At 37.6% G+C, this 27,371-nt stretch overlaps 1 protein-coding gene across 1 annotated transcript in view; it reads left to right on the top strand.

Moving 5' to 3' along the window:
* Positions 1 to 27,371, top strand: part of LOC146004137 (glyoxylate/hydroxypyruvate reductase A-like) — a 53,631-nt gene that overhangs the window by 17,006 nt on the left and 9,254 nt on the right. Inside the window, exons 2-4 of the mRNA XM_083142804.1 lie at positions 20,371 to 20,531; positions 20,976 to 21,198; positions 24,333 to 24,429. Of these exons, the coding sequence (XP_082998930.1) occupies positions 20,371 to 20,531; positions 20,976 to 21,198; positions 24,333 to 24,429 (481 nt within the window). The remainder of the gene's footprint in view (positions 1 to 20,370; positions 20,532 to 20,975; positions 21,199 to 24,332; positions 24,430 to 27,371) is intronic.

Here is a 27,371-nt window from a genome sequence, read left to right as displayed (position 1 = left end):
CAATGTCACATTGATCTGTGAAACTTATAACTCTATGATGCTAATACATTTTACGATGTTGCTCGAAGACCATTTTTATCTTCTTTTTCTGTGTTAGATTTCATAATTGATGTTTTCATTATTGACAAATTAGCTATAATGAAAGAAATAGTAGGTGATTCTTGTTACATGAGGGCCGGTTCCCTGTAAGGTCCCTAATCCATATATATACTAATTCCTCATGTTTCTTAGGGCTAAGTACTAATAGTATTTGACTATAGCCTTATGGTATTTTAGAAGAAGAGACTTAAGGTGCCTGACAGATATATAACATAGAGTCCGAATATTGCAAAATGGTTTGAACTGATGATGGATAACATCATGCCACAATTAAACATGGCTTCAGTAGAACAATAAACCTAGGGTATGGAACAATGCAGAGAGAGTGTCATTTAGATGAAGACTCTAAGTACATGGAAAAAGGCAAGAAAGGAAAGTAGAGGCTGTCAGATCTCCTTTTCAGGGGTTTGTAAATAGAAGGTGATCCTTCCCTCCGCGATAGAGTAGTAAGCGTAACATGCCACCTAGCCTGTGGTCCTAGGTTCCAATTCTGTATAAAGCACTGACATTTCATCAACTCATCATCCATTCTCGTCTTTGTGATTATTCTAGAGACGTATAAAGGGTAAGGCATGAATGTTGCTTCTACCGTAAACTGGAGTGACTTTGTGACAGACGGTATGTTTTTTGGTTTCTGGTGTCCCACGCTAATAGTGTTCGTTCTGTTGACAAACGAGTCGGTCGTTTGCGTGCCTGACTTGTGCAGCAATCTGTTCTTCCAGATGCTTAGCTGAAAACAGCAGACAGCTGATTTTCGTTGTCTGCATTGAGACCGTGCAAACATTGTCTGCAAATCTTTGTTTGTGTGCACCCTCTGAAGCAAGAAGTGGGAAGATAGGGTGAGTTTTGTAGGAACAGTAGTGAATCATACGCTGCTGATGTGAAGTTTGTGGTGTGTAGAGAGTACGGGTGATGTTGACAAATTTCGCTACCTTACGTGACTGTGTGGCACCTTCTGTCCAACACGAAGGGTGCTCTGATGAATCTACTTCAGTTCCTAAAGTCAGTTTCTGTTCTTGTAGAGGCCAAAGAATGCCACACACATACAAGAGGTACATACACACATTATTGCGAAGAAGCGTTTAATGATGCCCTAACTGAACTGAGATCTAAAAGAACAAGTCTTCGTGGTGCGGAGGAAAAGTACTGCGAGGGACTTCACCTTGATCGTATCATAGAATTGCAAGAGGGTGGCTTCATTGTAAGTGGAATGTAATGAACTGGCAATTCTGAAAGTTGTCACAGAAGGCCAACTTCTTCACTCAGTGGATGAAATATTGTCTAAAATAGATCAGCCTAGGAAAATTGGACGTTGAAATACATTTTTGGTTTTTGAAATCTCAAATTAATTCTTTAACACAAGAAAGTATCAAACTGTAAACCTGTGTGCCTGAGTGGTTAGGGTCCCGAGTTTGATTCCCGGCCTGGCCTTTGGTGTTTGTGTGTGTGTTCATCAATTTCACCATATCATCACTCATCCTCACCATCGCAATTAGCCAAAAGTGCCAGAAAGGTAACAATGAAACAATTTATTGTTGGGCTGAATGCAAGTTTGTATGAGCCTAATATGGGTCTTTATTATCTTATGCTTCTATGCCATTACAGTACCTAATGCACTTGCAGTGGCCCAGTGGGTGTTGTTTTCTTCTTCCTTGTCAAAATATTCCAATATGTTTCAGTTTGTGAATGACAACAGTATATCATTATAATTACCAGCATTCAAAACTTCAAGTTTTTAAATTCCTATTGTAGTTTCTTACTGAGATGCTGCAGTTTGATACAAAAAATAACAAACATGGAATGTTTCACAAAGTCACCAGAGTTTACTGTGTTCCATCAATTCTCATCTATCCACATAGTCGCAATTAATCTAATGAGGTAAAAAGCGACGAAATTAGAAAGGCAAAGCCAACATAGTAAGTAGTGAAGTAACAGGTAAGCACGAGAATGGATTGAACAGAAATAAGAATCCTAATAAGATGAAGAATGAGCAAAAGACCATAGAATGTAAGATGTCCATACATGCGAGCTGGATAAACAGCCAAATACAAAAGTTCGAGAATTCCTAGAGTCCTACTGGTAGACAACAAATAAAATTACCCTACTACATATGTGGCGGTAATGGACACACACACATATGAAAAGTGTGTATGGGGTCCAGTGACTCATGGTGGGACACATTAATTAGCCAGTAACTGTTAGATGCCTACGTTCTAGGTTTGAATCCTGGTTAAGCCACAGATGTGTTTGTTTAATCATCGTAGCGATTAACGTAGATAGATTAAAAAGCAATGTAAAAATAAGCAAGTATGTCAATTGCCCCATCATAGGTATTTAGTATGGAATCCTGAACTATATCTCTATATCTGTGTGAAATTCAGAGGCGTATATTCTACATTATCTGGGAAGCATGAGGCCCAGGACTAAAATCGAGAAGAGAAGATTAGAGAATCTACGTAAAATTCTTCAGATGATTGTGCTTCTGTAGTTGGCAACTTGATTTTCTAGGTGTTGGCAAGCTTATTTCTTAGGAGTTTGAAACCTTGCACGTCTTCTTTGACGAATTCACGAGGCGAAGTAATACAGGGAAGGAGAATGTGCATTAAACATGGTCAGTCTTCACGCATCCATTGTGCAGTGTTGGTAACCCATTGTTCTCAGGATGAAATTTTCCCAGGATCGGGTAATTTTGGAGACGACAAAGTACAAGAAATAGGAAGAGGATGGCATATGATGGGAAATTTTCCCTTTGGGTCAAGAACGTCACTGTTGCAAGGAACACTCGTAGAACACTAGCAAAAGAGGATATTGGCCTCTTCAAACAACCAGGGTAGGTACGTGATCACGTCGATAAGAAATTTTTGGTTCTGTAGTTAGGACGAGAGTATGTTGGCTGCGGCTCAGAAAATAAAAAGTGAGAAAAATCTGGAACCGAAATCTCATCAGGCCTCGGGAGGCGTTCAGAGTGCACGGGTTTTATGTCTATATACACATATAGCGAGATCTTGTGTGCAGTGTTGTGAGTGAAAGAACTATATGTTCTGTGTTGTGAGCAGAGAACTAAAATGGGCCACGTAATTAACGAACTATTATTGACAAGGACACTGTTTACTTGTAAATATATTGAAGAATTAGTATTAACATTTCCATCTACAATTGTGACGATTAAAGGAAGTATCTCTGCTCTAAGAGGATTGACTCATTTCAGAATTGCATCTGGACAAGTCCTGTTGAGTAATTTGGTTGTTATCAGGATAAGGATTGTTTTGAAGATGAACATATTGGTGAGAATGAACATTTTGTGAATACGTGACCCTGAAATTTGGGCAAAATTTATTCCTTTGTTGTATTTTATGTTCGTATGTAGGTCTTCATATATATATTTCAGAATATAGACAGCTAGATGTTATTAATACTCATTATATACTTGAAATCCTTTCCGTGTCGTTGTTCCTTTAATGATACTCTTTCGTTATTACTTGAGAGATCTGTATATGTAATCACAATGTCATGTCACTCCAAATTTAAAAAAAAATGAATGAAAAGTAGCCCTCCTTTCCCATTAGCAAATTATTGTGTATTTGAACATTTTGGTGTGGTGAGATAGCCCTGGTTTTGAATGCACTATACGCCACTGGTGATACATATGTGCTAACCGAACAGAGTCATCTGTTATCTATGTTATTTAAAAAGTTCTTGATAGGTGTATTTGAACGTATTGTGTGCAAATTTATATAGATGGAACTTACAAGGGAGTTTATCTAAGTGTCCCCCTCTGATTTCCATGAAACTTGGCAGGTGTATAGAGGGGCCCAAAGGAAGAAATACATTTTTTTTGTTTCGGCTAAAAAAACGGTTTTAGGGGGCAAAACCCCCACTCAAATGTCAAGATGAGGACAAAGTGAAGTACGGATCTGACCCCTGTCTCCCCCTCCGATTTCAATGAAACTTGGAAGGTGTATAGAGGGGCCCACAGGAAGAAATAGGTGGGTTTTTTTTTTGTTTTGGCTAAAAGACGGTTTTAGGGGGCAAAACCCACCTCAAATGTCAAGATGAGGACAAATTGAAGTGGAGATCTGACCCCTGTGTCCTCCCTCCGATTTCAATGAAACATGGTAGGTGTATAGAGGGGCCCAAAGGAAGAAATACGTGTTTATTGTTTCGGCTAAAAAATTGTTTTAGGGGGTTAAAACCACCTTCAAATGTCAATATGAGGACAAATTGCAGTGGGGATCTGACCCCTGTGTCCCCCTCTGATTTCCATGAAACTTGGAATGTGTATAGAGGGTCCCAAAGGAAGAAATATGTATTTTTTTGTTTCGGCTAAAAAACTGTTTTAGGGGGCAAAACCCCCTCAAATGTCAAAATGAAGTGGGGATCTGACCCCTGTGTCCAATTCCAATTTCCACGAAACTTGGCAGGTGTATAGAGGGGCCCAGAGGAAGAAATATATTTTTTTTTGTTTCGGCTAAAAAATTGTTTTAGGGGTTAAAAAACACCCTCAAATGTCAAGATGAGGACAGATTGAAGTGGTGATCTGACTCCGAAACCACGTAAATCTGGCATAGAAACAACACGCTCATATAATTATAATTGGAACACACACAGCACAGAACTGTAGGATTGTCGGTACCAAACGCTGTGCAATTGTAGAGAGATGCCGAATTCATAGACACCGTTGTTCCCGGATAGGTATGGGCATAACAATAGACGGATTAAGGCAGGGTAACGGAGCATCAAAATAGCCGCACACGGGAACCATAACCCTATCAAGCATGACCTAGATATCATATAGATGATATCCATATCCAAGGACACAAGAGGGGGACACAGGGGTCAGATCCCCACTTCAATCTGCCTCATCTTGACATTTGAGGGGGTTTTTGCCCCCTAAAACAGTTTTTTTTAGCTGAAACCAAAAAAATATGTATTTCTTCCTTTGGGCCCTACACCTTCCAATTTTCATTGAAATCGGAGGGGGACACAGGGGTCAGATCCCCACTTCAATTTGTAATCTTGACATTGGAAGGGAGTTTTGCCTCCTAAAACAGTTTTTTAGCCGAAACAAAAAACACTTATTTCTTCCTTTGGGCCCCTCTATACACCTGCCAAGTTTAGTGGAAATTGGAGCGGGACACAGGGGTCAGATCCCCACTTCAATTTGTCCTCATCTTGACATTAGAGGGGAGATTTTTCATCCTAAAACCATTTTTTAGCCGAAACAAAAAAAAAAACGTATTTCTTCCTTTTGGCCCCTCTATACACCTGCGAAGTTTCATGGAAATCTGAAGGGGACACTTAGATAACCTCCGTTGTTAGTGGTAGCCTCCCTCAAATGATTTCTGAAGCTTTCTAAACATATTTATGGATAAGGAATGTTTAAAATGTTAACAGTTTATTTGAGAAGTTTGCAAAATCATAACGGATAGATGAACATTAGGAGTATTGAAATATCGTAGCGTTCAAGAAATGTACACCAAAATATAAGAAAAATTTAGTATATTTTCATCATGTCAAAACTGGTGGCTGGAATTACAATGTTTACAGCTAACAGAAGTATTTCACGGAATATTTAAACTGCAACATGAATATGTGTTTATAGAATTCATGTTTCTCTGTGAGAATATATTATATGTTTTCTGACTTACCTGAGAATATTAGAAAATTGAGGTTATTGGTGTTGGTGTTCCGATATAACCAATTGTGAACATTATAATCTGAGATATGTACTGTGAGTCATTCAATCAACGTACCTCTTTGAAACAGATACTCATACCGATGCTTGTAAATTGTAAAAATTAAAACTTGTTCAAAATATTGATTGGGTGAATATTCCACTCCAATTATAAGCATTAATTTACCAGAGTTCTGCTTTAATATAATTAAAACTACATTAGAATGTAAAGTATCTGTTATGTAATCACAAAGTACAGTTTTTTCCACATAATATTAGTACAAAATCAATAAAAGCTTCGAATTTTACCCCGCGAACGATCGGAATGATGGAAACTTATCGACTGGTATCAGTAAGTAAAATCCAATCGATACTTTCCGATACCAATATTGTAGTTAAAAGCCCTAAAATGACGTTAAGACTCACAGTTTGAAATTGTTAGTGTAACACACTGTGAAGCCAGGGGTCTGTTCCTTTATTCATCCCCATTGTCGCGATGCACCTAGAGACGTACCGAGATACATAAAATAGTCCAAATACAATGTGATCTGAGAATGTTCCATATTTGCCAATAGCTGTTCAGATTGTGGCACTATGAGTCACTGGAAGAATACTGGAAAAAATGGAAAGGAGATCGAACTGCTTCCAGGCGACAGAAGACCGAGCAGTGTGAAGTGTAAAGGAGCGAGTCGTGCGAGTTTCCATCCAACCACTACATCCCCTGCAACCCTTCCCCTACTTCCCCTACACAACTAAAAAGGGAAAGGGGATGGCCTCTCACGTACACGGACAGAGGCGAGCATTCACCCACACACCCTACGCCATCACATGACCCCGATACTGAGACCAGGATTCCCAAGGAGCCCATTTAGACAGGGCTCGTCAAAGGGTGGAAGTATGGAGTTTTCACAAACGGCTGCTTTTTCAGCAACCCGCTGGTGCCTGTGTCCCTTCCGGCCTGAGTTACGTCCCCACGGACCAATCACCCCTTCGCAGTGCTGGTTCTGTACCCTCCTTTACCCCACCCCTTCCCCCCTAAAGTTGAAGGAACTCTTAGAAAATAGACCCCCAGTTTTTCCTCTGGCCCAAGATAGACCTCTTTCGAGTGAAGTTTGTTTTTAGGGGAGGGTTAAAGCAAAGATCTGCTTTTTTTTTTTTTACAAATTATTAATGTACTGGAACCTGTATGAGAAAGTATTTGTTTTAGTGCTACTTACCGGTGATCTAGAAAATAATGACAAACAATAACACTTAACTAACAATTTATTCATAACAACAACAACATGTCAGTCTAGGATAGACATTTACCTCACAAAAACAATCATTGGAATATTTGATGTTTTTATCGCTAACGGTTATCAATAAAATCAAATTTAAAGTTGTGGGCTGGCTCCCTACTTGAAAGCAGATAAAAAATAATCGGGAATAATAGAAATTTCGTGGGGGAATTTCCCAATTTTTTTTTTAATTTCAAACCATATCAGTACATTTTTTTTTATGAAAAAGGATTTGATGCAAACTTAAAATAGTCCAATATCATTGTTTTCTGTGACAGAACTGAGGTGGAAAAGGCTGTGTGAAATCCCCCCTCCCCCCCACACACACAGCTTTAATAAGTTTATTTGAGAAACTTATTGGTATGAACGAAATATAAAAGTGGTACATTCCAATACAAACGAAGGGCAATGTAATGACCAGTGGTGAACACTGTGATTCAGAGGCCCCATCTAGTTTGCTGAAATTTTTGAGACCAGGTGCAGCAGTTCAGTTGTATCCCAAAGTCAAGGCTGGTGCAACGATATTGTTTTCAGCCAAGTAGACTTAAGATCAGCGGTGTTGAAGTTCAGAAAATTAAACAAATGCCTCCTGGATGCTGCCTTAAGCATTCATTTGATTGTTTGGCATGCATCAAATCAACGTGGTGTTGCACCTTGTAACCAACTACAGTCGGGACGTGCTAGCAACTGGCGTGGAACCACCCGCTCTGGTAGTAACGTGCCGTTGCCGGATTGACCTACTTCAGGATTTTCGCAAGCCCACAGAAACACGTGTAGGATTAAACATCTTCTTAAACAGTCAACAACGGGACCCTTCCATTGTTCTCATTCCAACTCTGTTCATATTTGAAGGAACAATGTTAACTACTTCTGTTCTTTCATTCATTTTTTATGTTTTTACATACAGGTAGCTCGAAGCATTAATAACACATGTACCAAATGTATCATTAATGTAACGAAAATCGAGCAATTGCCAAACATTTCGTTGTAATTTATTGAACTCTGTATTGCTGGAGCCCATATTCTCATGCAGCTTCCCAAATTATCTCACTTCACACACCCACATGTGCCTCCCCGATGGTACACTGGTTGGGTAAGCACCGTCGCCTTGTAATCAAGTAGTCCTGGGTTCGATACCCTGTCGAGACACATAGTGGTTCGGATCCCACTTCCAACTGTAGATCCATTCCAGATTAGCTGTAGTGTGTATAAAGTGGACTTTAAAACACCAACTCAATCAATCAATTCACACACAATTGATTTGTTCTTGATAAATTCTCCGTAATACAGTAACTCAGTTCTGTGAAATTCTGTTTTAGAGGTGAATTTTTGTAGGTTCTGAAAAATAGTATTTAAAAACGTGTTAACGAAACCAAGTTGTACGTAATTTGTTTATACATAATTTGCCCTAATTTTCAAGAAATACATTTCATTTGTACGTTCTGAAGCTTCAACAATGTCTTTACAAAACAAAGGGTGAGTTTCGTATACAAAAACAATAGGCGGGTATAGCTGCGGTCGGTATCAAGTTGCGAAAAAGACTAACGCCGCGGCATGACAAAGAAGGCAAAGAGAGGCAGCATGAAATCAAAGGAGAACGATTTTCCACAGTTGTTCATAACACAAGACGCATTTTATTTTGTTGGTAATTGTGATACGACACAACACAAGTAAAAAGATGCCGGTAGCTGATGCTTGCCATGTAGCATAATAAAAACACAACAAAGGTTCTTTCAGTGAAAGTTTTCGGTTGCTGTGTAGAGCAGGAAGATAAAATGTTTCATGCTTGCCAGAGAGTAAAATTCACATGGGAAGTTAACGTTAACCTACAAGAAACTTCAGATTCAAACTTCTAGATTCATTAATTTATCACTTTACGACTGAAATAACACATAGCATACTGATACGTACGTGCTTAATTTCATGTGACGTTTTATTTTTTCCTGAGCTTGCCAACAGCTGATTAGCCTGTCTGCCTGTTTGTGCGAACGTAGCAACACAGAAAACCCCCAGCCACATGGCAGCCAATGAGGAGACAGAATTTGGTCATGTTCTGCCGTTTTGCGTTCTGATTGCATACCACTTCTTATCGCGGCCCGACTGTAGATGTATGAGTGCAAAGAGGAACAAACTACAAAGGACTAGAGACAAATGGCGGAAGCAGTGGCATGGATTTCTGAAATGGAGGGAGTTCGTACACTTCTTTCATTAGTCTGCTCTCATTTTGCCATATTTTCATCTCTTTCAAAGAAATACTGGGTCAAAGGAAGGGGTGGTTATGACCCCAACCAAACCCCATTAAGCACCCCACTGGGTGGAAGCTGTACCACTCTCAATCCAGATTGTAACTTTCCGCCGCTAGCGATTGCTCGACAGTTTCTTTGCCAATCACAAAGGAGGGAAATGCCATCTCCGAGAGAGCGAAGGGCAAATGGGTAGCAGAGAAGCAGCGCTTACGGTGTGCCACTTCCTACTTATTCCTAAATTTTTTATGTCATTCAAGAAGTTCATTTTGCACAATTATTATGGCAATGGTTAGTGTGCTGTACAATCATTTGTGCATTCTCTTGTAGCTTACTTGAACACTGCCCAGTTTCTGCTAGAATGGTCAACATTCGGCGAGCCCAGAAACGATGTTTTTTTTACAGTATTCATTGTGACTATTGTCTTTTCTATGTAAACTGCATTTGAACCATTTCATGCAATTTTTAAACAGAAAGAAGTTCCCCAATCATATTTTCGCATTCATATTATAACATTTACGCGAAAATTCCTGCCGACCTCCATGGTGGAGTGGTTAGCATAGTGCGCTACGATAACAGGCATCCTGGGTTCTAATCACGGCCTGGGCATGGTTGTTTTTTATGAGTCTCTCTTCATCAATTTCCTCACATCATCGTCATCTTTGCAATTAACCAAAAGTGGCAGAAAAGCAAAGCAAAAAATAAATCATATCAATCAGTCTCGATGAAAAGTCCTGTTCCCATGCAATCATATGGGCTGAACATATGCTTACGTATCACGTGAAGCATTGCACAAAATCAGTCAATTGTGCAAACAAACTTCGTAATGGGGATATGATATTTTGCAGCAAAACTGCATGTGTTTATTTAATTTATTTTTGGAAAGTTTAACCAAAACTACGATTATAACTTCTATCCCCATGGGCTCACCACTACACTCCTAAATAATAAAGTTTATTACATAATGTAGAAATAGTGTGAAATAATTCATGAGGCATTTTGTTTGTGGTAATATCGAAACCATCCATTTTAAATTATCATAAAATTAAACTATTACCTCGGTGAACAAAATAACATTAAATAGAACTTTATTAAAGTAAACAGAATGGCTCTAGTTTCAAGAATATCATTGTGAGAAATTTGTAAATGTATTTATGTCAACAGTGAATACAGAGTATGGAGCCAATGGTACTTACCAATTTGTTGTGATTGTTCCGCTTCTACTTTGCAGCAGTTTGATTTTGTCGTCCCTGGATAACCAAATTGCCTCTGAAAGGTACAAGGTAAAAATAATGCTGAGATATTATTAATTAACAACTAAAAACAATGCAACTGGAACCTTTATAAATATGAGCTGAGAGCACAAGTTCCAACCTTGTTATCAAGATTGTCAAGAAGGAAGCAATCAGTGTGAACTTTTCTGGCATGGATCAATCTACATGTTGCATAATAATAAAAATATGGAACCGGTCAAAAGTGCCCTCCTAAAGAGTCTTTTCATTTGCTTCTCAACACACTTGTGAGATTTTACTGACTTTGAAAAACTGCAAAATGGAACAATCTTGTATAAATCTTTCTTCAAGTTTGAAAGGTTTTGTTGCTTTAAATTTGTTTCATTCCATAACTGATAATCATGCAGTAATGAACCCCTACAAATAGAGACCCGCTAAGTAATTTTATTTGGAAGGTCGTCATGGTACAAGCTACGTCGATTTTTCTGAACCCATATTGATATGAGCTTTCAATTCTTGCTTGAGCAACATTTGCTTTGTGGACAGCATCCCTTTGCACCCCGAACTATTGTCCAGAGGCACACAGAGACTTTTTTTGTTTGGAATAATAAGCTAAATTAATTATATACAGGATGTAAAATGCTCACCTGCTGCTTTTACAGTCCCCCTCTTTGTTAGATGCTGTTGCCTGGAGGATCCTCCTCTGCCCTGTGGCTTCTCAGAAGATGTGAAGGCCTTGGTGTTCAGTCTGTCTTCAGGCATGGTAGGTTTGGTGGCATCTTTCCACTTCCCAAAGTATGTTGAGACACTTTTCTGAGATAGAAAAATGTATTATTTTGTACTATCCAATTCTTACTACAGATTTCCATATAATAACTAACGCTGAACAAATTGTGCAAAATGTATGATTGTAATGTTATGCGGTATTTACGGATTTCAAGCCACGGAGATAGACTCCGTACTAGATCGCCTTTGTTTCCGCTCCGGCTAGAAGGTCTTTCAATAAGAATTCTACCTCTGTGGGAAACAAGCTTGTATGTTAATAACACTGTTTCTAAATTTTAAAATTTGAACATGGCGTTCGATTCGCTATGTTTCTGAACATTTGTTTGCTTACAATAATATTAACTCAAGTATAATCTTACGTACAGAATTGTCTATGATTATTTAGATACTTTCCTATGTTTTTTTATCAATTCTAAAAAAAAGTGTGTTTCAGGTGAATGTTTCATGTAATTATATCAATTAGCACAGCTGTTTATAAGGAATTATCTTGTATGATCTTTGAATGTTACATTAAAGAAGAGGATTTGAATATCGAACCTTCCCAATTATTTTTCAAGACTGGTAGAAAATAACATTTGTGATATTCGTACAGGAATACTAAAGCTAGACTGAAAAGTTAAAACGAAAAATGACATTGTGATTTAGAAGTATATATACTAGATTGGCTATTATTACTTGTATGCCAATGTGAGGCCTCTCTGTTACTGTGTGAATCTCTATTAATCTTTATTTTCACAATAAACTTAAAGTATTGACACAGAACATTTCCATATCTACTAATGACAAGAAATTTTATGTGCAATCTTGAATTGGAAATATTTGCTTCTCTTGTGTGATTATTAGGGATGTGCAGGATTGAATGTTTTTGGTAGGGATTGGATGTTACGGGAAATTTTTAAAATTCCATGCGGGAAATGTTTGAAATTTTCCAACATTGAAAATCTCAAATTCTGCACACTATTTTCCCATCAAGTAATCGTTTTTTGCAATTCTGAAATAAAAACTGCTACTTCCAAGAACTTTCAGACATCTACAGCACAGAAAACATCGAGAATTGAGTCTGTTCATTGCCAAACTTTACCGGTCACGGCATGTCCCTAGAGAATTTCGTTCGTCATTTGGTTGCCCTAAACTATAGCACAATGGAATGGCTATTAAAATATTGTTTTCACAGAATGTAAGAGTTTCTCATCTATATTGATAATAAAAATGTGTTTAGTAAACCTTTCTGATTATATAGCAAGTCATAAGCTTCCAAAAACCTAACATGCCTGTGATTCATTTTATGATCCCATACACAAATTTATTATGAATACTGCGAGTTCTTAAGATTTGAGTGACCCAAAAATGTACATTTTTATTATTATATAAATGTCCTCCTTACCTTCGTGCTTTTTTTCTTCAATTTTTGTCTCTCAGTAGTTTTTCCTGTCACATTTGCATTGGCTTTTTTCTAAGATAAATTCTATGGGAACATATAAGTATTATTGAGCTAAAATATTGTTGCAAGCCAACAATGCAATTTGCTCCTGATATATATTATTAGAGCCCAGATTTTTGTGACGTCATATTTCATTATCGCCTGTTCCTTGATGCTTTAGTTCATTTAGACAAGTTTGTAGCTTGCGAATACGATTATGCTGCTTTTATTGGTGATGAAACACTACACGGGCTTACTGTATTTTATCTTTAGGTCATGTTTTGGCTAAGACATGGTTTTAAAAAGCATATTTTAGGTGTCATTTAGAGTGTTTTAAATGGATACCGGTGACTCCAATTTTGATTTCCCCATCCAGGCCCATAGCCAGGAATCCTTTGTAGGGGGGGGGGGGGGCACAAAGTCAATCCTAGAGGGGGCAAATTTTTAATATATTGTGTCCCATTGGCAGATATAGCAGGGTACAAGAGGCACTGCCCCTCCTCCAAAAGATAAGTAACAGAAAAGGGATGATATCTTGAAACTCCAACGAACAACAACAACAAAAAAAAAACTTCGAGCAACATCAAATAGCAATATTTCGATAATGACCTTTCCAGATTGCCAAAGAATATAAAGTTTAACATAAATAGGCTAATAGGGACTGTATATACAGGTTGATAATGTTAATAGACGATTAATATGTACCAATAGCTTTGGGCCCCTCTGCAGAACTGATTAAGGGAGCCCTTTATAAATCATGTTTCATAATGATTCCCTCTAGTTACCAGTGTGCAAGATTTTTATGCACAAAGGAATCTAACGAGAATCCAACACCACCATTATGTTGTGTTATGCAAGAAAAATCAAAGGAATTGAATAATAATGGTTACATAGTATCTACACTTTGATGAATTGTGTAAAAATTTGTGATACATTTTTTGTAGGCCTACTTGCTAAAACATTAAAACATGGGTCCCCTGCTCCACCACGGATTCTATTTGCTTCAAATGAAAGACTCTTGCATCAATACAGACAGGCCTGTACCCAAGGAGGGGGGAGGGGCCCATGGCTCCCCCCTCGAACCATGAAAAATTTCAGTTTGAACGTATAAAAACCTACAAAAATTACGTTGACGGTTTATAAAATTTGGCATGAATTTTAATTTTGTCCTTGCGCAAATGAATAGGTTGTTTCTGGACAGAGGCATGCTCTAGAAGTCTGCAATCTGCAATACTGGGCTATTTTAGTTCTATAACCATTGATGCAAGGCTATCAGACGTTCCGATTTTGTCAGGATAGTCCATTCCTTTTAATCCATGTCCCGACTTTTTTGTCTCTGTTCGGACACTACTTGCTACATATAAGGGAAGACAGGCTCTTGCGCTACTACAGACATTGTACTGGTTATGTAGGGCTTTCTGTAGAATACTGTGTACATTATTAAAATTGTCTGAACTTTTTATGAGTCAAAAACAGTTGTTTGACACTCAACAAAATAGGAACCCCTTGCAACAATGTAGGGCGTCAGTCCGTTGCCAAGGCACACGACGCACCAACTCGGTCCCCTCGACAGACAAAGACCGGGCGTCGCTGCCTACCAAATATCTTTCTGTTATAAATATATAAATGCCACGACTACGCTCAGTTCCTGCGGGGCATGAGACCCCGCATCCCAAAGTTCGGGTAAAGGTCTGCTTTTGAATAATAATATAATTAAAATTAAATTTATGCTTACTTATCTAAGATTTCAAAATAAGGTAATCATTCTCATGCTTGAACCTCCATCGTGATCACACCCGCATCCCACTGACCAGTGAGGATACGCATGCGAGTCGCGAGCGAAATCAGCATAATCGAATCTGACGTCCTTTGGATTGATAAAGCCTCCGCCTCACTGACCAGTGACGGCGGGACACCTCACCAAACTCAAAGGATGCCAGTTAATTTATACCTATGAGACAAATTTGCTATAAGGAAATACCAATTAACGATTATAAATTTATTTACAAATCCAAACATAGGTTGAAAGAAAAATATACAATCTTCTGGTCAAGAGAAAACTACAATGCCAAAATTAAATTTTTGTTCAAAAATGACTTCCGTAACATAGACTGAAACTTGCTTTCGAGTAAACATACAATCCAGAGAGCTCTCTCTTATATATATATTGTCCATATCCCATCATAGAACTAACCCAGCTTAACTTGGTTTCAATAAACAGGTGACAAATTATTCAGTAATGATCGACAAAATTTCAATTAACCAAAACCAAAGAAAAATGTCCATAACATCTTTCCGTAAATATCTATTCGTGCTTCTGTCATATTTTCACATCTGCATTATGTTCTCTAGAACTCATGAGGTATACTACCCTCTTCAGGGCCAACCTCCAATAACATTCCTAACAAAATATAAGGGGAGCCTTTCTCTACCCAACATCAAAGCCATATCTCAGCCACAAATTACAAATGTCCACGTGGAATTCCTTAACATAACAGGGGACACTGTCTACCCTTTTTGGCTACTCACATTGCAAAAGCAAAACAATAGACTTTTACATTAAATGAATTTCTATAAAAACATATACTCGACCGGTCACCTATTATAATTGTTTCAAAATTACTTCAAATATAAAACCTAAATAAGAGAAACCAATAAACGTTCCGGATACTCAGACTTTAAAACGGACATGAAACTATATAAGCTATCAGATTTAAAAGACATCCTCTGACCAGAGGTATGCTCTCGGATTTAAGTATCAAAGAAACAAATTTATTTAAATGAACCTCCTGACCAGGAGAATTCATAATGATTTAAGAATAAAAATTAACTCGACAAGAAGGATGCATATCTTGAATTTATATCGGAGTCACACTGACCAGTGCCAACTTCGATAGAATTTATGAATCAAACTTTTAAATTATTAAGATTAAATATGTATGAATCAAATTATTTATATGCTCGCTAAATCCCCTTTAAGAATCATGCTGACCAGCTCAAATCCAGAAAGGTGGCTTACGGAAAACTCAGGACATTGTAGAAGAGAGAGCTGACCAGCCACTCCCCTCACAACGCTTGTGTTCTCCCAGCCCTGGACCTCGACAAGCGATTTAATCACCTAACGATTCCGGAATCTACTGCTATACTGATTATTTTGCCAGCGAAAGGGCTGGTATTTATACTTGCTGGATTGCGCAATTCTATTCCCCAACAAAAGATTTGGACAAACTGAAAAGTTATTTTTAGCATTCAACAATTACCCCTTCCAAAAAGGCATATCGAAAAACACAATGCAAGCTAAACTTATTTACAAACCCGCGCAGTGCCGAACGAAAAAGAACCCATTGTTGTTAAGAAAGAAAAATAATGCAAGCTTCAACTTGCTTCGCGTTCTTTTTCGCTTGGCAGAAACTGCGTTACAATTTTAACAAAGATAAAATGTACATTCAAAAGATTAAAACTCCAAAAGAATTTATACGAGGGCTATCGAAAAGTAATTTAAATAAAAAGTAATTTACCAAAAATTTATCAATCGTTACACCCTTAATGGTTTCTTCTATTACAGTGTCACTAATGTTTCACATAATTAGAATAGAAGGGAATTTTCTATACTCTACATTATGGAAGAAAGGTTCCTCAATGACTGCAATACAAAACCAACCATATAAGGGGCATTTAGCTCTCCACCCACACCGCAAGTTCTGTGATCCGTTTTCGCCACCACTGAGCAGAAGGATAAAAAACTTTGTTTTCTTTCTCCAACATCAGGTTTTTTCTGCAACTGATGTCCATTCTGCCACTCAATGGCTTAGGGTTTTAATTAATATTATGTAAATAGGAAAATCCACTTCACAGCAGAATCCTTGCTAGATTCTTGGGGCAAAAAATAGCCTGAAGTACTTTTAACATATATTGTTATTTGTCCAAATCACTCAAGAAATTAAGTATATTAATATTTCCGAAATTCTGTCAATCGGAATTTGTTTTTTTTTTTTTCTTCTTTTCTACTTTTAATTGTCTTGAACATAAATACACAGTGGTGTGACCGTACAACAGGCAACTTTCACAGTGTACAGAGGACATCAAGGCCAAAAAATTGGATGCTACGAGCTGTTGAAAATTGCATTTTCTATCCCACATGTATGCAACCCCATTTAATAGCTTCTTGGTTGCCACTGGCATTTATTTTTACTGTCGAATAAGATTCTAAAAACGAAAATACACCATAGAAACAATATTACGCCAGCTGACACACTGCCAGGGTGGTCATTTAGCCGTTCAGATAATTTATTTACAGGGTTTGCACTGACTTCAAAGCTCTGGACAAGTGGAGGAGTCAGGAAAACAAGGCTAGGACTGAGGTCATTGGAAACAAATGATTTTTTTTAAAAAAAAGCTTTCAGAACCTGGAAAAGTCAGGGGAATTAAATGATTTTTGCTTGGCAGAATTTGTAACCGGAAACACATTTTGTTTTATCTTCCCAACAATCTTCCTTTTGGGTAATATTGCTTATAAAAAGGTTCTTTCATTTATTTTCAAAAGTGATTCATTTGATTAACTTACAAAGTTAAAGTGTAACTCTTATTTTTTAGCATGTTAAATCATTACACAGTTATGAAAAATACCTGGAAAAGTCAGGGACTTTGCAAGATGGGTGTGAACCCTCATTTATCAACCTACACACACATATGTTGCTTTTCGTAGACTATTTAAATTGTTTGTATTATGCATACATGTAGTCTACCTGTATCCTACAATTTTTATTTTCGCTCTCTGACAGAAACAAATGTCAGGGTCAACTGCAAATATTTTTCACGTGGTTGTACACACATAGGTTAGAAAATGCTGTTCTTCAACATTTCGTAGCAAAATGAGCAAATTTCTCTAACCACCCTCTCCCATACACTCCCCCCATATATATACAAGGTAACCAAAAATGTTCTTGCCGTTCTAGAGCAGTGATAAACAAAGAGCAATACAGTGGACGGTACATACCTTTAGGTTTCGAAATAATCTCCATCAGCATCCAACACCTTTTGCCAACGTTCCTGCAGCTGCACATACTCTGGTGATAAAACTCGGCGGGCTTGGATGCAAATAAGTCCATGAGTGCATTCCGCAGGTCTCCCTCTTTTGCGAAGGATCTCCCACGGAGGTGGTTGTCGAGGTAATGAAACAGGTGGTAATGTTGGTGCAAGGTCCGGTGAATATGGTGGATGGCACAGTGTCTCCCAGCCAAGTTGCTGAAAGGTCTCCCGGGTCCTCTTTGCCACATGTGGCTTGGCATTGTTGTGCAAGAACGGCACACCCTTGCGATTCACCAATGCCGGCTCCTTCTGCCGCAATGCACGGTGCACCCTTTGCAACTGCTGAGAGTAGAGGTCAGCAGTGATGGTCTGACCAAGTGGAAGGAGCTCGTAATGCACCGACAATTCCACCATACAGAGCGCATAACCTTTCTTGGGTGCAGAGGTGGTCTTGAGGTGTGAGGAACAGGTCACGTGGCGACAACCAATGTCTGGTACGCTTGGGAGTGTCATAGAGGACCCACTTTTCGACACCAGTGAGCAAGCAATCAAATATGGGTGTGTTCAGGTGCCGAGTGAGCAAGGACAAACAGGCTGTCACTCGTTGTTCCTTGTTGGCTGCCGACAATGTGTGGGGTACCCACTTGCTTAACTTGTATGACTTCCCTATCCCATGCAGGTGCAGTCTTGACTGTTTGAGCGGAAACACAGAAAATTTCTGCAAGTTCATCACACGTTAGACCACTGTCCTCCTCGATGGCTGCTTTCAGGGCCTCGTCATCCAACACATGCGAACAAGCTGCTTTGATACCTCCATTTCTCTTCGACACTGGACAAGCTATGACTGCTGTGTGTGCGCAACATGCCTGTATTACTGACAGTCGATGGTCAGACTAACTCCCGATCGCTTGGCAGGCACGAGCATCATTTTGTTTCCTCTCTGTGAGCGCATGGTTAATGGGACGTCAAAAACTGCAAGAACTTTTTTGTATATATGAGATAAAATTATGGAAATTTGCCTATGGGTCTGCCCCTCCCCCTCAAAAAAAATCCTGGGTACAGGCCTGAATACAGACAATGTTTGCCTACTGGTTACGTTAATCATTTTGCAAAATATTGTGTTGTTGAAATACATGTGTTTCACACCCGAAAAACAAATAGGAATCCCTTGATTGGTCAAAGACTTCTTGGATTACAGTGTCATCATTAATATTTCATATCAAGTTTTGTAGAGGGAAATGTATTCTCTTTATATTATGAAAAATACCTTCCTTAATGACTATGGTACGAAACCGAACAATATAAGGGCCTCCTTCGCTTTACCCCATTTCCGCAGCACGAGGAAATTAAAAGCAGATGCCATCTTTTCTTACCAACTAGTATAGAACAATAATACCAATTCATAGTGCGCACCAATTATGCTTAAGTTTCCACAAAGGCGTAAATCTGACATAATAGTAAATGAAAGTTAGGATAATTTCAGTGAACCTCACAATATTTTCAGTATTTTTCCACTACATTCTTCGGATAAAGGGATTCTGACTTCATTTAATACCCCACCCGCACACTAGTCGATCTTCCCTGGAAGATACTGACTTCCCCTATAATGAGAAATTCAAAAGTACTGTTGTGCATATTTTTGGTTTACTGGGAATATTTCTGCATTTTTATGACATATTTTTAATTTTTCATGACATATTTACCCATTTTTAACCAAAAACTCAATATGCCGACCAAGGCAGAAATTTATTTTCTTCTAAAACATAAACTAAACATTACGTTTCAACCTTCTAGCAAGGTCTTCTTCAGACTCTGTACCAAATACAAAATACAAAATTTAGTTTGTTTTAGAATAAAATAAATTTCTGCCTTGTTTTTTTTTATATATATATATATATTTTTATTATTATCATGGAAACAAGGCTTAATGGTGTTACCCATTTTTAAGACACAATTACTTACATACATATTTTACAGTTGTATAGGACATAAAATTCGGACCCTAATCATGACGTAATAAATAATACCACATAAAACTTTTCATAACTTCCCTATAATTCATCTTCTTGAGCTAAGAATAACAAAAAGAAACATTAATGTGAAACAAAGTCTTGATGAACAATGCAAACTTTGCAAGTAACCAGATGTTAGTAAAACTTGAACTTTACTTTTAATATTTTATTGTGGTTATGTGAACATTTTAGAAATTCTTAAACTTCATCACTTTCTAACATGGTCTAGGAAGGTCATCTGCACTAAAAATGCTTTTCTATCATTGTATTATATATTATTTGACATAGTGAGCGGCCCCGGCGCCCACCCAGCGTCGAATAACATGGGTACCTGGGGGAAACCCTGGGGGTTAAAGGCGGTCAAGGGCCTGATGCTGATCACATCACCCCACTCACGACTGGTTCAAGAAAGTGTGGGGTGTTACCTCCACACCCCCTATACGCCTTCATGGCGGTGCTAAGCACAGGGGACACTTTACTTTCTTTTTTTTTTTGTGAGCACCAGGTCTTATATATGAATGTGTGTGTATATAATATAATCACTTTTTTAAAATTCTGACCTAATTGGCCATATTTTTAATTATTTTTTGTTTTATTAGAGAATCGTCCTGCAGATGCTGGTAGCCTTAAAGATTCGGAGATCATTGTGGGAGACTTTGACAAGCTAGCACCATTGCTGTATGAACTACCAAGTACAAAATGGATTCAGGGAACATGGGCTGGTGTAGACAAACTATTACAAAAATATGATCCTTGTAAAGTGAGTAATTTATTTTATTTATTCTCTTTTTTAAATGAGTTATTCACTGGTTTTTGCCATCTTTATGTTGTAAGAACATATCAAAAGTACAGAACATTTTTTTTAAAATTACCTTTTCTCTCACTATTGGAGTATTCTGTCAACCTTTAACCCTGGCATTGATATGGGTCCATCTTTTGTTCCTAGACCACTTGCTTTCACCATAGCACTTTAGCCTGATCTGTTCCTTTTTTTCCCCCTGGGTCCTTGGTCCTCCCACCCTACTCGGTACCCTCCATATCGGGACGGTATTCCTTTATCTGCCAACTAGGGAGGTGCGTGACTAGCAACCTGACATGGGCTTCAATCATAAATTCTTGGACAGCAACGTATATTTTTTTTGGGAGGATGTTATTTTGCATATAATTTATGTATGTGTAATGTATGTTTATCCTTTGTTTCTAGCCCAAGTTGCCGTTCGTTGTAACCAGGTTGACAGGTTCATTTTTTGGGAATCAAATGAGTGAGTTCATTGTGGCACACATTGTGAACCACGAGAGGAACTTTGATGCAGTGAACAGAAACCAGCAAATCTCCACATGGTCAAGGGAGGGAAATATTATGCACTTCCGCTGCATATCTGACCTTTCTGTTGCTATCCTAGGCTTTGGCACAATTGGTAAAAGAAGTAAGTGATGCTGTTTGTATGTCTTTGCGTGTTGTTTTCTTATAACTAGAGACATATTTATGGTGAATAAGCCAGACTTCGTAGTGGAGTCGTCAGCACAGCGCACTATGATGTCAGAGGTCTCGGATTCGAATCCCAGCCTGAGCATGAGTGTTCTTTGTGAGTGTTCCTTCATCAATTTCATATCATCGCTCATCCTCATCTTCGCAATTAGCCAAAAGTGGCAGAAGAACGAAGTAATATAAAGCAACTCAATCAATCAATCGATGAATTATGGTGAATAAAAGATGAAGATGTCATTACGACAACTGTGCAAACTTGCAGGATTGAAAACAGTATACAAAATGGCATTTCGGTGCTAAAATGGTGAATGTAATCTTACATTTGATTTTAAAAACTACACATTACACAAAATAAACATTTGACTTCTAAGAGCACATTTATGTAGTTATCAGAGTATTAAGTATATTCCTGTGTAAAGGAGTCCATTTTTGATTCTCAAATATTTACAACAGAATTAATCTTAATTCTTTCTGTTCATAATTCCTAAATCCAAGTACCTTTTCACAAGTTTTGAGATATCCATCTCTAATAGCATTCCAAGTTCCTTCAATATCTCCAGCTGTTGCCGTTTCATCTTCTGTGAATGTGGAGAGTGCTTGGTTCTAGCTTAAATTCTTGTAGCTTACTTTTATCATGAAGTTTCTGCATGTCAAACATTTTCTTTCTTGTTTCAAACTTTTTGACAGCTGATGTTATATTAAATTGAAAGTATGCAACTACAAGGGGGTGGTCACTGCCAATATCTGCCCCCTCCCCCCACCTCTTTTATTCCTTACAGTTAATAAGGATCTGAATTTTTACTGACAGCAATAAGAGAGTTCCTCAAATTACTAAATAATGGTTTGAACAAAAATTTATAAACATCTCTCCATTTTCATCCATATCTCCTAATCCAAACCTTCCCATTACTTGTTCCAATCCTTCATTATTTGATCCTACTTTTGCATTCATATCTCCCATCACTATAACATCTCTTTTCTTCACATTCTGTATAACTGTATTAAGTTCTTGTTAGAATTCTTCTTTCTTATCCATCTCTGCTGTTTCTGTTGGTGCATAACATTGGATTATTGTCACATTTCTAAGTCTCATTTTAAAGTGTGCAACCATAACTCTCTCTGAGATAGGCTTCCATTCCATAAGGCTTTTCTTCGCATTTCTAAAGTAATCCTACACCATTCCTATACTCAGTATTTTCTCCAGTTGTCGCAGAGTAAAGAAAAGTGATTCCATCATGTGTCACCAACTCTCCAAAAGTCTGTCCACCTTATTTCACTCAAGCCAAGAATATCTTAACTTATACTTCTCCATTTCTTTTGTTACTTGTCTCAGTTTACTGCTTTCCGTCCTATTTTGGTTTTCCTGTTCACGCCAAAGGTTGTCAACTTAAGATCCGTCCGGTTTTGTTTCACTTCAGATTCTATAATATGTTAATTTAAGGTGTGCAGGTTATTAGCCAGCAGCACCTTGGGTGCTGTGGGGGGTGAAGTTGATTAGGTAAATTTGAAATACTTATACAATTAAAAATTTTTCATAGATTAGTATATCCCGTAACATTTGTGACTTGTGTATGTAGATGTATTTCGTCTGTATGAGTGTGTGAAATGGCAAATGTATACTCCCCACCTTAAATTTAATATTTTAATTGAATTGAATTAGAATTTTTGGATATGTCTGAATCACACAGACCCTTTATATTGCTACTATATTTGCATGTGTGTGTGTGGGTGGATGGTGAGGGCGGTAATACGTAAGGTTGAAGTAGAGAAAACATCTGCTTGTACCCTTGAATTTATACCAAGTTCTCCTTTAAAATTGGGAATTATACTTGAATTTTATCATGGTCCTAGAGTGGCCACACTATACTAGTGAAGAAGTCGTTCACCTCTAACAAGAGAGACTTTTGAATGACTCATAGCCAAGCTTCGTAGCAGAGTGGTTATGGTGCCAGGGGTTCTGGGTTCAAATCTCAGCTGGGTATAGGTGTTCTTTGTGAGTGTCCTTCATCATATCATCACTTATCCTCATTGTAGCAATTAGTCAAAAGTTACATGAAATAACCTAATTCAATTATAAAAATTACCCATAAGAAGCTACACAAACCACTCCACCTCAGAGGCTGGCTACTTTCAAATTTACTTCTACTTTTGTGTTTTATTGTCATACATTTCCTAACCATGATTCTGAGAAATTATTTTTTCTATTGTTAACTTGTAATACAGTGAAACCTCGATTTTACGTTTTTGATTGGACCAAGCTTAAAACACTTAAAATGCGGGAAAATGTAAAACCGAGGAAAATTGTATAACATTTTACTATGTTGGGACCATCAAAAGTGAATATATCAGGTGGTTATAATTAAAGTGACGGTGTTCAGAGTGGTACAGCACGGGCTGTAATGAGAGTAGCAGTCTGAAACTTCGTAGATATGCTAATGAAGCAATGCGCTCGCGAATTATGAAAAAAAAAATAGTTCCAATTCTCGCCACCAGGGTAAAAAATGGCGCTGTAAGCAGTCAAAACTTGGTATAGTTACAGGAAAAACACTATAAATCGCAGAAAACAATACTCTTTGTAATAAAATATCGCTACAATTTCACTATTCGAATTACATGAACATTACTAAAGGAAAAAGCAACAAGCGTCACCAACAACAACCAGGGAGCTCACACAATGGTTAGGCAATTTCACCGACTTTGACGTCAGAGTTATGGAAATTTCCACGTTTTGACTGCTTACAGCGCCGTTTTTTACCCTGGTGGCGAGAATTGGAACTTTTTTTTTTTTTCATAATTCGCGAGCGCATTGCTTCATTAGCATATCTACGAAGTTTCAGACTGCTACTCTCATTACAGCCCGTGCTGTACCACTCTGAACACCGTCACTTTAATTATAACCACCTGGTATAATGCAGGAAAATGTAAAATTGAGGTTCCACTATAATATAAACAGAAGGGAGAGAGATTTTCCATTGAATAAATGCATGTCTAAGCCAGCAACAGTATACGTGAAATTTTTACTTCTTAAAAGTAGAAATAGTATAAATTAATTTCCATTCTTCTTTCTTACAGTTGCCAGCTTGCTGCACACATTGGGTGCCAAAATATGGGCTTTAGTTAGGACAGTACCACAGAAGCCAGACCAACCACCTTACGTACATGAATACAGGTGAGATGGATTCACTACTGTCGGATTAAAAATTATAGATACTCGAGTTTGGACTCCAATTAAAAATTAACCAGTAGACCTACAAAATATGAGTTACATTAAAATTTAGCTTATTCAATTCTGCGTTAATCTATGCTAACCAGTTTTTTTCGAGTATGCCGTATATTTTTTATCGTCATGAGGAAAAAAAATGTTTTTTTTTTCAAATGACTGATCGTTATGAAATTTTAGTATGGTGCAGGCAAAAAGGTTTTAAACATAAATCCTACTTTTCAGATTTTTGAAATTTGTCACAAAAAAAAGTTATTAATTTTGCGAAGCAACTTTTTATTAGTATTGGGTAGTCCTACAAATCCAATATTGGTCTTGTTTTGAAGCCCTTTGCATCTGTTTTAACATTTTGGTACCCGACCCTCTTTTGCCAGGTAAGCCCCGGGTGCCCAGGCCAATTTTGAGAAAAATGCAGAGTTTTATAAAAATGACTGTAGATCGGAACCTAATTGCCGTAGACAGACGAATAATATATCATTATACGCGAAATGAACCATAGATTCGGACTATATAAAGTGTATGCACATTCGGCGTGTGTATATATAGAGGGAGGGGAGGGGAGGAACTGGAAAATTCAAGATTTTTTTGAACCCCCCCCCCAACCCGACAAAAAAGACATTGTCAAAATACACATGGAAATAATCGCTGGAGTGTTAGGAACAAGAAAATAATTGCACTATTATCATATGAACAATGGAACATGACTTGTACCCCCAAAACAAGTGGTCTGCGTGCCACTGACTCGTTTAGAAATTTACAAAAGTGCACAGTCGACAGGAGATACAGGAGGAGGGGAAGGGCAATGTGTGCCTCCTCATTGTGACATATCATCAGAATCAGATTATGATGACATGTCAGAGGGAATGTCAAGTTCTTCTTCATCCCACTCGGGGAAGCCATGGTCAACTGCAGGCACAAATGACACTTTCACATGGCACAAGTCACATGCACACTTGTCAGTTTGTGAGGTATAAAAACCACCGCACCACAAAAAAACAACTTCAGGCACGTGCACACTTCGTGAGCCTCGCTGATGCATGTGCCTGCTCTGATAAACTAGACCAGAGTGACTAAAGCACCCCAAATATTGCACTTTGTTGCATGTGCATCACCAGTCTATTTTTAGACAGACAATGCAGGTCACGTTGGAGTCACTTGAGAAACAATAAAGACCTGTTTTCGTGCATGCCTAAATCTTTGCTTTGTTACAATGCAGTTTTCCTCAACCCCTCTCCACCAACCCCTGCCCTTGTGCGGACACAAGGAAAGTTTCTTGTGACCTCGGGTACCAACAAGCAAACTTTTCACCCATCGAGTTTCCAGTGGTAGAAGAAACGCATTGCTTTAGAACAACAAATCCCCCCTTTGTTTGTCGGAATTCTTTTCTCTTTGAGAGGAAGCCACACAAAAAAGCCACGATTTTCCCACCTTTTTGTTCAACACCAAGACGTGCAAGAGTCATTATTGTTTAATATATGTGTTAACAATAATATGAAAGAAGAAAATTGCAATTTCAGCCAAAAATAGCGACATTATAAACATAAAAACTACGAGCATATCAAGGTATCTCGATCGAGATATTTGGCCACCCGGGGGTTACAGGAAAGTATCTCGATCGAGAAACTTGGGCACCAAGAGGTTAAAATCCATTATCGTTTTCAATGTGAATTAAGAACGATACTGGATTTTAAAAACAGATGCAAAGGGCTTCAAAACAAGACCAATATTGGATTTGTAGGACTGCCCAATACTAAGAAAAAGTTTCTTAGCAAAATTGATGGTAACGTTTTTTTGACAAATTTTAAAAATCTGAAAAGTAAGATTTATTTTTAAAACCTTTTTGCCTGCACCATACTAAAATTTCATTACGATCGGAATACCCATTTTTGATTTATGGAATTTCAAAAGAGCAATCGTTTGCAAGCCTCCAAAAAAATGGCCCTTTTTGTCCTCACGACGATAAAAAATACAAGGCATACTCAAAAAAAATTGGTTAGCATAGATTAACGTGGAATTGAATAAGCTAAATTTTTATATTCTTTTTTGAAATTTTTGGGTGGTGTTGTTCTTCAATTATACAAACTCTGTATGTATTAAACTTTATTCAAACACACATCCCATCAATAACATAAATAACCTAGAGAGCTCAAATTGGTGTTAACTTGAAATGCAACATGACTGTTACTTGAATTTTGTAATTTTTCCTCGAAAAATGTTGAATATGTGTTTTGAAGACATCAATTGACTATTTGTGTGCAAAATTTCATAATGGGATGGCAATAGGTTCCTATGGAAATTAACTATTTTGTGTTGTAATGTGTATGAAAGTTGCTAAATTTGTTGACTTCCATGTTAAACCATAACTATAAGCTGACTGGTTGATGTTGAAGTCTTCATATTAACCTATTTTATAATTTTTGGTCTACAAATAACATGAAAATGTTTAATACTTATCACCTTTAATATCGGGTAAGCAAATTGAAATATGTATATTTGTGTTTACAGTTTAGAATAGGATACAAATACAAGGTCATAATATTGAAAAATATATATATCATAATATTCATAATAAATTAAACAACATTTTTATCAACCACAGACCACACATTAGTTTAATAACAATTCATTTAAATTAATTCAATTTAAAGGCATCACTGAGAGTATAAAACATAGCTACTTCACTGAGCATTTCATGAAAGACAACTGACTGAAGATTGCAGTAAACACTTGTTGTTCACGTAGGTGCACTCCACAAAGTACTCATTCAAAAATATTGAAAAATCTAGTTTGTCGCCATGTAGTTTTCTGAAAAGGGCATAAGAACTGCCTTCCAGGGATCTTGCTTTGATTATTGGATGCACCCAGTAATGTCTTTAATATCTATCACGGTT

This window comes from Lepisma saccharinum, chromosome 21 (genome assembly GCF_977018435.1).
Source record: "Lepisma saccharinum chromosome 21, izLepSacc3.1, whole genome shotgun sequence".
NCBI classification, from domain to species: domain Eukaryota; kingdom Metazoa; phylum Arthropoda; class Insecta; order Zygentoma; family Lepismatidae; genus Lepisma; species Lepisma saccharinum.
This window is presented reverse-complemented; position numbering and strand designations above follow the sequence as displayed.